Source organism: Alternaria arbusti (genome assembly GCF_024043155.1).
Source record: "Alternaria arbusti strain BMP 1465 chromosome Unknown scaffold_1, whole genome shotgun sequence".
Classification (NCBI taxonomy): Eukaryota; Fungi; Ascomycota; class Dothideomycetes; order Pleosporales; family Pleosporaceae; genus Alternaria; species Alternaria arbusti.
In genome coordinates this window covers 1,515,170-1,529,284 of record NW_026249941.1, presented here as the reverse complement: position 1 = coordinate 1,529,284, position 14,115 = coordinate 1,515,170, and the positions used below count along the sequence as shown (strand labels likewise).

The following is a 14,115-nucleotide window of genomic DNA, read 5'->3' as shown; positions in this document are numbered from 1 at the left end:
CTCATGAAGGAGCAACGTGCGCCGAGGCCATTTGATGAGTTCCTTCCGTAGCAAAATGTCCCGAAAAAAAAACGTATCGCAAGCAGCAAAATATGTGTTGACACTGCTGAGTAGATTCATCCTTAGAGAAAGATGGTGGCTGGGAATGGAGCTGTCCATGTGGGTTCGCTTCAACGGGTGACGCGTTGACATCGGAACGCTCGGAATCGATCGGAACGAGACGAGTCGCATCTCGCCCAACTCACGACGAGTTCGTTTATCGTATCTTTGATAGGTGTACTACGCCGCACAGCACATCCGCGAAAGCAAGACAGGGCAACCAGGGCCAAGATCTATCGCCATGATGCACAACGAACCATTCGTCAAGATATAGGTACATGCAACTGTATTCCATACAAAATATCTACTAGTACAACGCCATGTCGCACGAGGCATGTGCCGCAAAACATACAGATAAGAAGCTAAAAGAGCAAGTTTGTCCGAATGAACCTAATAGCTATACCTCCCTGACCGTTTATATCAACGCCTTGCATACCAAACGCAACATAAATATGAAATACCCAAAGTCCTCAATGCTCTCTTCTTTTGCCCATCAAAGTTCCCGCAAAGCATTCAATAAACCCTTTTTCAAAACACCAAACACCATCTCCTCAATGAACTCATACCCTTACAAATAACCCATCCAGAGCGGATCGCACTGACTCAACTTAGCCGGATGCACCGCAACAGCCACCAAGTCCACTACTGTCTGGTTCGCAGGTAGATTGGCGCCCGTGGGCAGGCTGCCAATCGCGCTGGCCCTCTTGACTACCAGATCGCTATTACTCTGCACACTCTCCCTGAGCACCTCGGGAGTAAGCTGGCTGGCCTTGTGCTGCGAGGTGAACCAGTGATTCATCTCATCGCGCATAAAGATGCTGAGTTGCATCTCTAGCTCGCCCTCGGGTTCGATCAAACAGCGCGCGACTGTCATGACACTAGGAGCGAAGATGCCTTCGAGATTCAACGGCCCCATGAGAGTTTGTAGGTTGGGTGTGAGGCGGAAAGGTACTGGTTCCGAGTTGTGCAAGATGGGCTTGCCAACTGCCATGCTCGGAATCAGTTCGGAACCCCAAATGCGGCCGCTAGAGCGCGAGACGCTGATCTTCTGGGGGAAGCGCGTATTCATATGCATGACATAGGTCATGAACGTGAGCGCAGCGAGTTGGTAGCTGAAGGTACGGCGGAAGAGCCAGAAGTCGGCGAAGGTGGGGAAGGTAGCACGGAAGTAGTCTTGGATGACCGTCGGGGGCACGTATTTCTCTTGCACAGCAGCGAATGTCTCGAGGCGAATGCTGTTGGCGTGATCAAGGTTCTTCTGTTGGGGTTGGGTCAGAGACTGGCGGCTTGCATGCGCGTTTGAAAAACTTACTGGCTGGAGTGCTCGCAGCTTCTCGATGCTGAAGAGCACGGGTTCATCCTTATTGATACCATTCTTCCGGCAGTAATCCTCGTAAATACCTTGCATATTGATATATGAAGGGTCGTCTTGTACCATACGCACACTAGGGGTAATCGGTACCATAAGCGGAAGATGGAACTGCAAATTTCTTCGCCGGCTCTCCTTGCGCTTAGCCAGTATGCCGTTGAAGATGCGGAAGAGTTGTAGGATACGCTCCTCGCGCCTGGAACTTCTAGCAGCCGGGAACTGAATAGCGAAGGGGTGCACGCTTCCATCGTGACCACGGATCTTGAGACGGCGATGGCAAATACCGACACCACGCACCAGTTCCACATCTGGCAGGAAGCGTTCAATGCGCACAAAGTCGGAGTTCTTGTCGCGATGTTGCAGGTACTGCCCAGGCACTTCCACATCGTCGAACTTGAGGAAGCGGAACTCACTAAGCTGATGCGTATACTGTTCGAGCGGAACTGTGAGCTTCCTGCGATCGAGCCTTTCCTCGAAGCGATTTCGCCATGTGCGCAGCTTCTGAATGTACTCGTACATCGTTGGCTTGTTGGTAACAAAGTCCTTTTCGAAAGCCTTGCGAATGTGAGGTGGGAGGACCGACTCGGCGAAACGTGTTATGTTTGCTTCGGTTGATTGCGGTAGCTTGATCTCCCTCGCATATAGGTTAGGCTGGCGACCGACATATGACAGACCATCGTTGAGCAGAGCAACGATGAGTCGATACGCATCCTCGTCAGGTGGGCACTTGAAGTTCTTCTGGATCTGGTCAAGCATCGTCTCCATGGAGAGAGCGAGGAGAGGGAAAGCCGTTTTGAGGATAGCGCTGATCTCTTCGACATGATCCCACGGCTTCTTCGGCGCTGGGGCTGCGTCGCTAGGGGCTGGTGCACCATCTTGCGTAGCAGTTTCTGTCTTGACAGTGCCGTTGGGCGTGCCGGTCGCAGCAGCCTTAATATCCGCACCTGCGGTTGTTGGCCGGCTGCCGGTGCTGGATCCGGGCCTGGTTTCTGGCGAAGCCTGCTTCGTTGCGGGCGACCCTTGCCCCTGTTGTTGCTTGGCCTTTGCAGCCTTCTCTTTTGCCTCCTTCTGCTCGTGCGTCTTCTTGAGAACCGCCATATCCTCTCGCGTTGTTCGAAGATGGCAGTACAATGCCTGAGGATACGTCTTCGCCAATTTGCCGAGAATGGATCTGGCGATCGGCGCCTCTTGTCGTGACAAACTGTTCAACAACTGTGGAATGTAAGTTATCCAATACCATGCCGGTGTATCACCCTTGAACTCCTCGAACTTCTCCGCCAACTTCCTCTCCGGATTGTCCAAACTGAGCAACCACAACACACGTCCCAACAATTTCCTTGACTTGGCGTTCTTGAACTGGCTGGCTGCTTCGAGATAGCAACTGAGTGCTGCCTCGGCCCTCTCCAGATTCTGCGGCTCCTCCTTGAAGAGCATGTCGTTGTATCGGCCCCACTCCGCCCACGCCTTCGGGAGCTTGATATCGAAGTACAACGCGGTACCGAATGCCTCGCCGGCTTCGTTCTTCTGACCCAGCTTGGCCAAGAACATACCCTTGAGCGTGTAGAACTCTGCCTTCTGGTTGGGTCCAAAGTAGTTCAGGTTGGTGTTGTTGATCACGTCCAGCCCACTGTTGAGATCGGCCTTGATCTGGTAGTGACACTTGGCCTGTTCGCGCAACTTGAGGAAAGCTTCTTGAATCTCGATGTTTGGGAGGGTGTAGATACGTCCAAGCTGGTTGATGCAGACTTCTGGCAAGTTGTGCTTGCGTGCGACGTGCGCGAAGCGGTTGATGATCCATGCCGTCTCGTGGTAACCTCTGTAGGCAAAGGAGTTGCCGCTAGCGTTGTTCTGAGTCGGCGGGAGGAGGTTGAGGTAGACGCCGTTGATCAACTGGAAGATGTGTTGTCGCCAGGTTACCAAGTCTTGCCACGCGTTGATGTCGTCCCAAAAGTTCGGTAAGCGGTCGCGCCAAGTGCTGAGGAGCAGCTTCAGCTCTTGAGATTTGACATCAAGGTTGACTTGCGTAGTCTGGGCAAGACTCTGGCAGATAACACTGGCATCATGAAGTTCGACAAGCTGCTGGAAGTGTTGAAGTAGCGGGATATGGGCCTGGGTAATGCGTCTGGGCAACTGGTGCCATTTTCTGATCGAAAGTTGAATGGATTCATCGCACAGTCGATGGAACTCCGGTTGCGATTCTTGCTTGTTGTGAAGCTTGAGAAGAGACATGAAAGTTTGGAAGAATACTCGTCGTGGTGTGGGCGCGTCGCTGACAGCTTTGATGGTTGCATCAAGCTGCTCGCGGGTCTCAGCATTCTGCCAAGCATCGAATACGCGCCAGGTTGATTCCAGGTAAAGATCGTTGAAGTTCTCGTGCTTGGCAAAGTCGCTCAAGATCTCCCATTGCTGAAGCTTCTGCGCGCAAATCACCCAGTGATCCTCCCAAAGCATGTACTCTCCGGTACTAAACGGCAGAACTGAGGTGCGGGCCTTGATCTGGGCAGCCTCGTACATCTGCTGTGCCTTGTCCCAGATGCCGCACTGCTCGTATGATAGAGCAGCGTTGCTCTCTATGAATTGGCAACGTCGCCGCCATGTTCCGTAGAACAGGTCATCCTCTTGTAGGCCACTGTAAATTTCCAGTAAGGCGTCCAGGTTGCTCTCGCGTAGCTTCTCGACATCCACGACAGGTGAGATAGCGGAGTCTTCCATGTAGACAGCAGCCGTGTACCATGCGTTGTAGGTCTGAGCGAGGTACTTCATGATGTGAGGCGGGAACTTAACTCGCGGTCTAGCATGGACGATGGCGTCAAGCATGGTCGCAACACAGTTGGGTCGTTTGTCGAGTTGACGAGAATGGTAGTCCTTGGTGAGCAGTGCGGCCATACCCTTCTCGAGATCGCTCTGGTCATCCTTCGTAAGCGCCGTCCATGCCAGCGGGAAGAAAGCGATCCAGATGTCATGAGCAAGGTTACTATCGGTGTGTTGTAGGTGACCAAGTGGTTCGAAGATGTCCTTGATCTTGATGTCGGCCAATTGATTGCAGAAGCGGCGATGACCGTTTACAAGATTCTCCAGTTCGTCATCAACCATGACGTCGGCGATCCTCGGATCCCTGCCATATGAACCAAATAAAGCGGTGGGTTGCATGAGACGGAAATCTTCCGAATGAAGCTGTGCCGGCGTGTTCATTTCGACCGATCCAAACATCAAGTGGATGACTTGACTGAGCCAGTAGCTGTCGGAGAGTGTATCCCAATTCTGGGACGCAAGCACGTAGCTCAGGCGACTGGCTGCTGTGCGACTCAAGCTCTTATCAAAGATGGTCATGTATCGGTTGCGCATCTCAACATCCTGCGCTCGAGTACCAATCAGGAATGCGTGCTCCATCCGTACGGTAAGCTCACTCCTAGTGATCTTGGGGTCCTCGTAGATACGAATTACCAGGTCCAAGAAGCGAGTCAGTAGCGAAGTGTCGGCGCGGTGCTCGAAGAGCAACATCTTGCTTAGGACTGCCGTCTTCTCCTTAAGTGTGGGCACCGGCTCGGTGGAGTGGAAGATCCATTCTTCGACGAGATCTAGTACCTTCATACAGACAGAGTTGGTCTGAGATCGTTCAACAAGTGAAGCCAGCACGCTGAGATATGGCCTTCGGTTCTCGCCAAGCTCATTCATGCGCGCAGCAAGGATGTCAACTGTCTTCAGTACCAGATCAGTCTGAATCTCGACCTCACGAGGGTCAGTAGGTGGGTTGGCTCCTTCGGGGCGCATAGCAGGTGGTACTGGCTGTCCTGGAATGCCGCTGGTGCCGGCAAGGTGGTCCTTGGCCATCTTGCCCTGGAAGGCCTTCATGACCTGTGGAATGTGTTGATCGATCTCCTCAGGCCGCTTTTGGCACAAAGTCCACAAGATGTTGATAGCACTGACGTAGGAGCTATTGGAGAGAGCTTCCGTAGCAATCGTACCAAGGAAGTTTACGAACTCGGTAGAGGGCGACTCTTCAATGTTGCCTTCATCATCCGTAACAGGCTCAGGCATGACCTCGAGGATGCGCTTGAGGATGGGCTTCAGCTTCATTGTGCCGTCGTCCGACTCGTCGGTTGCGTGAAGACTGGCCTGCACGTCGGGGTTCTCAGAGCGAATTGGCTTCTCCAGGATCTTCTGGAATTGGGGGATGCGCTGCAGCACCCACTCATCCGACTTAACATTCACAATGACTTTTACAATCTGGAGCGTGTTGATCATGCGTGTGCTGAACACTTCCGGCTTATCCTCTTGCTTCATCTCGGTCAACAAGATCTCCTCGATCTTCTTGCTGAGCATGAGATCTAGGTCCACATCGCTCCATAATCGCGGCGAGAGCAAGTCGTGCAATAACTGTACAGCCTTCTTGCATATCTCTGCAGGTTGTGGTGTGGTAGTGGTAACCGCTGTGGGGTCCTTGGATTTTGGTGAAGCCACAGGGAAGCGTTCTGGAAGGTAGGCGATGAACTGAATCAAGTACTTGATAAGCATCATACGAATGCCAGGTCCGGCCACGAAACCCCTCGGTGAAGAGTTGGTGACTACTGCCGACCCGTCTGCTCGTCTCTTTAGTGCTTGAGGCGACTGAGATGGACGTTCGACAGGACCGGCGCTCTCGCTTGCTGTACGTTCTTCCCATGTTCTGATTAGGCTGATGAGATTCAACGCGAGCTTCTTTGCATCGGTCGAGGGATTCGGAGGTTGCGCAATTTTTGACAACGCCGTAATGATGATGGAGGATAAATGTTCACGACCTTCGTAGAACAAGTCCGGATGACGAACCACGAAATTGAAGATACTCATCAGCTGCTGCAAGTTCGAGCTTTCTTCAGATAGAATCTTGCGAGGATACTGGATCCAGCGAGGCATCTTGGCGTCACCACCGGGCATTCGCTTCTTCAGAACAGGAGCCATAAGCTCAAGCGCCTGCATTACCAAGGATCGACCCTCGTTTTGGTGTGCTTTGAGAAGGGCTTGATAGACTTGAACGGCGATCTTGACAGGAGTGTCGAATGCAGCGATGAAGAAGGCAATGAGCACGTAAGCTGCGTACTTGTTGATGATGTCTTCAAGCTTGATGTAGTTCCAGGCAAACTTAATGACGTCTTTGCGAGCATCTTGTATCATCCCGGGGTAGTGCTTGAGGAGGAGTGTGGTGAGCTGAAGGAGCTCCATCCGTGAGTGGTCGACACCAAGCTGGGCCGTGTCTTCTGAGAGCTCCAGGGTGGACTGCGGTTTCCATAGCCGGCTGTGGATTGCCTCAGTCATGGCCTTGTCCATGAACTTGGTACCTTTGGCCTTTGGGCCGAACAGGCTGTCCCAGTTGCGTTTCACATCCATGGCGAAGATGGGGTTGACGATGTAGCGGAAGATGAACGTCTTCGTCTTCTGGGAAGAGTTACGGGAAGTGTACAGATCGATACACTTGTTCACAATCGTTTTCCAGTAATCCACAGACTCACTGGAGATGATCTGGTCATAGATGAAGTCGAACAGGCGCGGTGAGGCTTTCAGCTCCTCAGATGTGACAGCATCTACTACTTCGAAGAAGAAATCCAGATTGTTCGGTTCTTGTTGCAGGTACGTGGTGAAGATGATCATGATCTGATCACCAGCTTGTTCTGTTGCCAGACGTAGCTCCGAGTCGAGGGTGTTCACCCTGAGCTTCTTCTCCAGTCCCCTGGCTGCATCGAACAGACCCTTTCGCAGCTCTTCGTTCGAAACGAGCCAGTTACTCGTCTCTTCGGATTGGCTGAGAGCGTACGCAATGTGAATACCGTTGAGTTGAGCCTGGCACTTCTCCTTCTCGGTACCCTCAGGGTTCATGGCGCTCAGGAAGCCAGACGCGTCTTCTGTCACCTGCTTACGAAGTACTTCGCTTGCTGGGTTCTCGAGTAGCTGTGCAAAGAAGCGTCCCTGGGTCTGGTCCTTCAAGTTGGGTGCGAAATAGTCCCAAGCCTCCTTGGGATACATACAGAGGTACTTGATCAACGGCTCTCTGAACGGGCTGTAGTGCGTCCTTCTAAGTGCCGTCTCAAGCTCGATAACCTTCTCGATGATTTGCTTGAGGAACGTCGCAGCGGCCGCCGGGAGCAGGTGGAAGATGTTGAAGATACCGGTGACGATCTTCATCTTGGGGTTCTGCTCGATCATGGTGAACGAGATCTTCTGCAGGCTGTTCTGGTCCGCAATGCTCTTGAGGTGATCAAGGAGACGTGTCCCAATCTCTACCTTGAAGTAGTTTGTGAGGAGCTTTAGCAACCGTGCCAGACCGTCAAGGTTCTCCACAGAGAGCTTTCTTGGATCCTGAAGGTTGACAAGGATAGGACGGAGTCCACTCTGGAGGACATCTTTGGGCAGTTTGTTTGTGGCTGAGATAACGCCAGATAAGCCGATGTTCGCCGCCTCAATCACTTCTGGAGACTTCGAATATAGGCACTTGAAGAAGACAGCGATAATGCGGAGGAAGGTCTGGTTCGGCGGAGTCGTGCTAAACTCAGGGAAAGTTTGAGCGGTGGAGAGGAGGCGGATGCATGCAACTCGCAGGTTGACGATGTGATCTGCGTTCCGCTGCTCAAAAGGCTTGCTTGCCAAATGCTCGTCTTCGGCGTCGGCTAGTGCCAAAGACTCCATCAATAATCTCGTCAGCTGTTCGTTGAACTCGAGGATGTTGTTCTTGAGCTTCAAACAGAAAGTGATCGCGTCGATATAGGCAATCTGAATACTGAACGGTAGTGCTCGCAGCGGCTTCGTCCAAATCGGCAAGATGAGTCTGTCCTTCACCGGCGTGATGAGATCGCTGACACTCAACTCGGTCACATCTGACAACACCTGGAACGCTTTCTGGGTTGCATCGCGCACACTCTTGTTCATATGCGAGAGATCACCCACGAGCTGTTGGCAGAGCTTCAGGGTAATATTGTTGCCCTTATCGAAATCTTCCTTGGTCGTCTTCTTGTGACAGCGTCGGATGAGGTCTTGGATGAGACCTTCTGCTTGTATGCGCGTCTTCGAGTCGAGATCGATAGGCATGTCCTTCATGACAAAGTTGAGTGCCCTAACAAGTTCGAAATGGCGGGGTACGAGCCATGATTGGGGAAGACCCAGTTGTTTGATCATGATTTCAATACCCCGAGTTCCGCCAGACTTCATGAACCAGTCATCGGCGTGACAATTGTGGCAAAACGTACTTGACAGCTCATTGAAGAACACGAACTTGTCCAAGGAACTATCATTGCCGAAGATTGCCTTCGTAGCGTCGCGCATTGTGATGATGGCTTGCTCAGCAGCGTCCCGCACTGCGCCGTGTTCTGACGCCAGAGACTCCCCAATAGCTTCAGAGATGACATCGCTCTCAATCACGACAGGCCCTTCTCCTGAATGCACGTCGAACGGCTTGTTCTTGTGTTTCAGAGTGGCAAATTGCGTTCCGAGCTCCAGAAGCGTGAAGTGCTTTGCCAAGTTGCTTACCAGAGCCTCCGCTTCCGACTTCAGCTCCGGTACTGAAACAGCAAAGATGCTCGCCTTCAGCAGTTTCTTGAGAGTCTCCTGTTCTACAGTCTTCTTGGTGATGGACTTTTCGCGCTCTGATGCGGTGAGGATGTCGTATCCCACATCGAACTTCTTGGCACACAAGTCGTTCGCTTGCAGGCGTACTAGCTGGGCGAAGTCTTCTGGCAAGCTGTCGAAACCGACCAGCAGCTTCGTATGTGCGGTGATGAGGCGAAGAGCCTGTTGCTTATGGAACGTGTCAGACTTCTTGGCTGCTGGAGTCTTTGGAATTTCGTGGAGCTTCGCGATGGCGGTGTCGATGCCTATCGTTGCGGGGAAGGCGCGATCTTTGGTAGATCCAATGAGTCGGATGTCAATAGACGACTGATCATCAGAGTACGGTTTGAAATCCAGTTCTGGTGGGCCAGTGATGAACTTGCGATTGCGTCCGCCTAGCTTTCCAAGAATGCGCATCGTGGTATGAGCGTGGAAGTGGCTGTACGGGTTAGGCTTCAGATGCTCCCATAGTGCAGCCATCAGCTCGTCGATGACTGGAGCCATGATCGGGTCCAGATAGTCCGCGGTGAGATTATCCACGCAGAGCTCTAGAGTACGAAGACCCTGACCGACAAGATCCGAGCCAGCACGCAGAGCAACGACCAGTGGTCTCATCAAGTAACTGAGATGTGGCAACAGGTTACTAAGTCGTGCCGGCACTGTGAGAGATAGTTCAACGAAGAGATCCCTTTCAGCCGGCTTGCGCGCCGTCAAAAGAAGGTTGTTGAGCACGTCGAGTAGCATTTCCAGCAGGGGAAGGATTTCTTTGTACAGATGCTCGAATCTACCGCCACCAATACTTCTGAATAATGACCTAAGCAGGAGGAAGTAATTCATGGGTTCTTCGGCAGTCGTGGACAGCTGAATCGACTTCGTTATGATCTTGCTGACGTGTGGTAATAGCACTTGCTCATTCTGGGCAGAGAAGAGCGTAACGGCCATGAAGGAAAGTTTGAAGAGGCGAAGGAGGATGGAGGACTTCTTCACATCGGCAGTGCCAACCTCTTCGATTCGGTCCATAAGAAATTGCAACAGCATCCCCGAAAAGCTGGGTGATGTAGCCTCGGAAGCGAGAAGGAACTGTGGAACGTGAAGTAACGCCGGGTGATCGAACATCATATCGTACAAATGGGGTATCTCGGATGAAAACACTTCGTGGAACGTGGCTGGATCGATGTGGTGGAAGACAGTTGCAAACGTCTCCAAAAGGTCCTTCTCTTCCTTGCCACTCGACATCATATGCTGGTTGCCCATGAAATCTCCCGGTGACAAGCCTTGTGTTTCAGGGGTCTTTTCAGTACCGTAGTAACGGAACACCTTGGCACCTTCGCGGAAAAGCTTGATAAGAACTTCCACCTCTTCCGCGTTGTAGCCAAACGACACTTCATGCCAGTTTGCAGACGCGTTGGTCGGATCAATCTCGTCCTTGATCTTGGCTGGGTTGCAGGCTCTTAGCTGATAGAACAGATTCTTCAGCCCATGGAGCAGGTTCTTGAACAGAAACTTGTTGTCGGCAATGGGATCGGAGCTCCGGTCTCGTGGGTTGGACGTCTTGATGGGTGTCGCGTTGGAAATGTCGATTTCGTCCCAATCCGGGGGGTTTTCCTGGACAGCCATGTGGTTCTCGTCGACCGCATCAATGGACGGTTGGCTGTACTGAGCTGAGAGCTTGACAGCGTTGTGGTATTGTCGGTTCATTGCCGCGAACTTGTCACCGATGGCATTCAGTATCATGATCAAGAAGTATCGCGCGTCCTCCTTAGGTTCCAATTTCGCGATGCACTCTGCCATGTTCAGCAGAAGCTTCGCGCTCATGGTCTGGAAGCTGGTTCCGGGAAATGTGTCGTGCAAATTCTTCGTGTAAACCTCAACTGTGCGTCGAATCTGCTCTTTCGACAGAGATTCTCGCAGATGGTGGATCAGATCGGCCAGCATGCTGTATGCGAGCGGACGCATGGTCTCGTACACTGTCAGGCCATCCCCGATCAATGTCTTCTCGTCCAGTAGCTCGTCAATCTTCTTGAGGAAGATTTTGCGGAAGTTGAAGTTGATGATATGCCTAATAGCGACTAGTAGCTCTTTCCGTGCGCCGGACTTTTCGCGTGGACAGTCCTTGAGCAGTCGGACGACGATATCAGGAAGGGTCGGAAGGAAGTCGTTCAGCTGGTTTGCATACACCCTAAGTAGGTAAGCCAGAAAACTCATGGTTTTAACCTGAGCTGTTATGAAGTCGCCAAATGCCGCGCGATTGCGAATGTCTTTGCTGACACCAGTGAAGATTTTGCCCTGCGCCTTGGCCTCCTCATGTGCCTTCTCTTGTGGCTTCGCCTGGAGCAAAAGTACGTTCTTGATCAGTGGTACAAAAAGTTTCACGTTTTTGTTCACACAGTTCCTGTAGGCCTGGAACAGAGATACCACAATTATTGGACACTCTGCGAGGACCTTGAACGACTGCATTCCCTTGAGCAGCATACGCGTTTGCTGGTGTTCCGATCCGATATCGCCTGCGGAACCAGATGTGAGGGCGGTCGCTGGCGAGCTCGGGCGTGGGGACTGGGAGAATTGGTGGTTGTTCGGGGTGGAAGGGACGCCTTGCGAGGCCGAAGCTGTCGTGTTGCTGTCGAAGGTATCGTGCACCGCCTGCTCCATCGTCTCGAACATTTCCTGAATCAGATCCAAGAATGGCTGAACTCGGTCCGCGAGCGCCTTGGTTTGGTGGCGCTGAAAGTCCATGATGGTCTTCATGCACAGAACCGCATTGTCCTCGTTCTCCAGCTTCACCAAGCTCATGAGTTTGTCGACGATCTTGGCCGCGTGCGGTTCTATGGCTTCGGTCGGGTTCATCGGAAGACGGTGCAGGATCTCGAGGACACAGTTCCGTATGCGCTGTTTCTGAGTCAGAAGGCTGTAGAGTTGTCGCAAGTTGTGCGCTCACCTGTTCGGACGACGTGGAAATGAAGACCGGGTTGCCATCTAATATCTTGAGGAACACAGGGACGAGGTGATTCAAGAACGAGGCGTACTGCTGCCCTTGGCAGTAGTTCTCAATGTTGTCCCGGATTTCAATCGCCTGGGTGCCCTTGACTCTGAGATCTGCGCCAGTCAGCCTATGTTCTCTTGTGATGATGCGCGCGCATGTTGTGGGCATGCAGCGCGTGCAATGTAATGTGTACCAGAGTTTGGGTCGTCCAACTTGGAGGCCATAGCCTCGAAGTTGTGAGTCGCCATGGCGATGTTGCGTGCAGCCTATAGCCGCTCCTCCACCTTGTCGAAGTCCTCGTAGACTGTGCCCTGCAATGGCGCAGCTATCCAGTATGTGGCGCGATCAATGTAGCGGAAGACAGGCGCATTGGTCTCGGTGGCACGCGGTGGTGTGTGGAATCGGGTGCAGGTCGCTGCTGTGTCGAATATTAAATTTTGAAAAGGAAGGTGCAGGCGAGATGGCCTATATGGTCATTACAATCGTTATTGTGGAAGTGAGGCCTGGTGGTGGGGCGAGGGCGCGTCCCGAGTGCGGGTATGGAGTCGCGACTTGGAGTGATGGATGAGCTTCTGCAGAGCACTTAGCCTGGAGCTGACGAGCGAGGGAGGCACGCCGACCCCCAAAACTTAGCGCGTCGCTCTCATTGGTTGGCGCCACCCCTGTGCGCCGTGCGGGTGGCACCTTCCAAACCATGTCCGGCATATATCCAACAGTCATCTCTCTACACCAGACTTCAGCTGGTTTTGGCAACCTAGTGTTGATGTGTGCTTCTTATGTGATTTGGGACGTGATGGATATTATTGAACGCGATTCATCGCGCCACCATCTGCAAAATACATGTGCGAAACTCCTGCAGAGCCGCAACGGCAACGCATTCCTTCCAGTGCATGCTTCGGCGGACTAAGATCACAACGAACACTGCATTCAGAAGTTCACGGGTCAAATGGGACCTGACGCCAGATACAAACACTGTACATCTATCCAACTACCTGCCGTCGCTTGACTCACCCTTCATAACCTCCCAGTCATATTCAATTCTGGCGTTATATTGTGTGAAACAGAGAACATCACCATAGTTATACAAGGCCACGCATCCACGTCCGGTCTTCCGTCTAAGATAAGAAATGGAAAGGTTGACATTTACATTGTTGGAGAGGCGCACCATGGTATTCGATGTCAAAATGTGGGGGCGAGAACTTGGGGACAACGAATATGCGCAGCCTGATCTTCTGATCTCTACTTCTCATCGGGGTACATGGCCTCCTTGAGAGGAATGCCGAGCTCCTCGCGTATGGGCTCGAGCTCCTGGAGGTACTCTGCGTATTGACCCTTGTTCTCGACCTTGAACTTGATACCTGTGACGTATGTTAGTAATCAACGTCTCAAGGTTGGCCGGATGCCGAAGTAGCGTATTCCAGAGTCCGTATGGTTCCCTCTTGTGTAAAAAGAGACAGAACTGATATTGGGAACGTAGTAGAAGACGTACCCTCGAAAACCCGGACAGCTGAGGGGAAGTCGTTCACGCGCCTGGCAGCGCGGAGAGCGGCGGTGATGACGGTGGTTGAGGGAACGAGATCGTAGGCGAAGCAGTTGTTCAGGTTTCGCTGGCGATTGTCAGCCTATTGCCTCTGTTCGTGGCATCCTACAGTTGCCCAACCCGTGTCGGGTGAGATCGGTGGGGTCACATCGTGGAGACAACAACGTACCTGAAGCTCGAAAACGTCGTTGACCTTCTCGAATTCCTTCTCATATCTGTATCGAAGAAACACAAGTCAGCGATGGAGCTCCTGATATCATCAATGGCGCTCAATGGCTGTCCATGATGTCCACATGACTCCTGCCCGTCCGACTCTACAGCCCCTCCTCGGATTGGTCGTACCTGGCGGTGAATTCCTCGAATGTCTCCTCGGCATGCGCATCGCTCTTGCGGACGGCCGACTGCGAGAAAGCACGCTGGGTGTTCAACGCAACGGGGGTTGCTCGGTAGGCCGGGACTCGCACGCCCACTCGGCTGACCTTCGACGCGGCGCGGACGAAGGACATGTTGCGATTTGAAGAGCTACTGGCAAGCTACGGGAGGTGGATTCGGGGC

The 14,115-nt window shown here is 52.6% G+C and overlaps 2 protein-coding genes across 2 annotated transcripts; both read right to left on the bottom strand.

The window, feature by feature from the left end:
• Positions 1-667: 667 nt before the first annotated feature.
• Positions 668-12,268, bottom strand: J4E86_000542 (uncharacterized protein; the record flags this gene model as incomplete). Its single annotated transcript, XM_051441116.1, has 4 exons — positions 668-1,357; positions 1,412-11,926; positions 11,976-12,133; positions 12,214-12,268. 4 exons carry the CDS (start codon positions 12,266-12,268, stop codon positions 668-670), a joined length of 11,418 nt encoding a protein of 3,805 aa, XP_051307287.1.
• A 991-nt stretch (positions 12,269-13,259) lies between these two features.
• On the bottom strand, positions 13,260-14,066 carry COX6 (Cytochrome c oxidase subunit 6; the record flags this gene model as incomplete). Its single annotated transcript, XM_051441115.1, has 4 exons — positions 13,260-13,378; positions 13,510-13,627; positions 13,730-13,775; positions 13,903-14,066. The coding sequence occupies 4 exons, from the start codon at positions 14,064-14,066 to the stop codon at positions 13,260-13,262; spliced, it is 447 nt and encodes a 148-aa protein (XP_051307286.1).
• Positions 14,067-14,115: the final 49 nt, after the last annotated feature.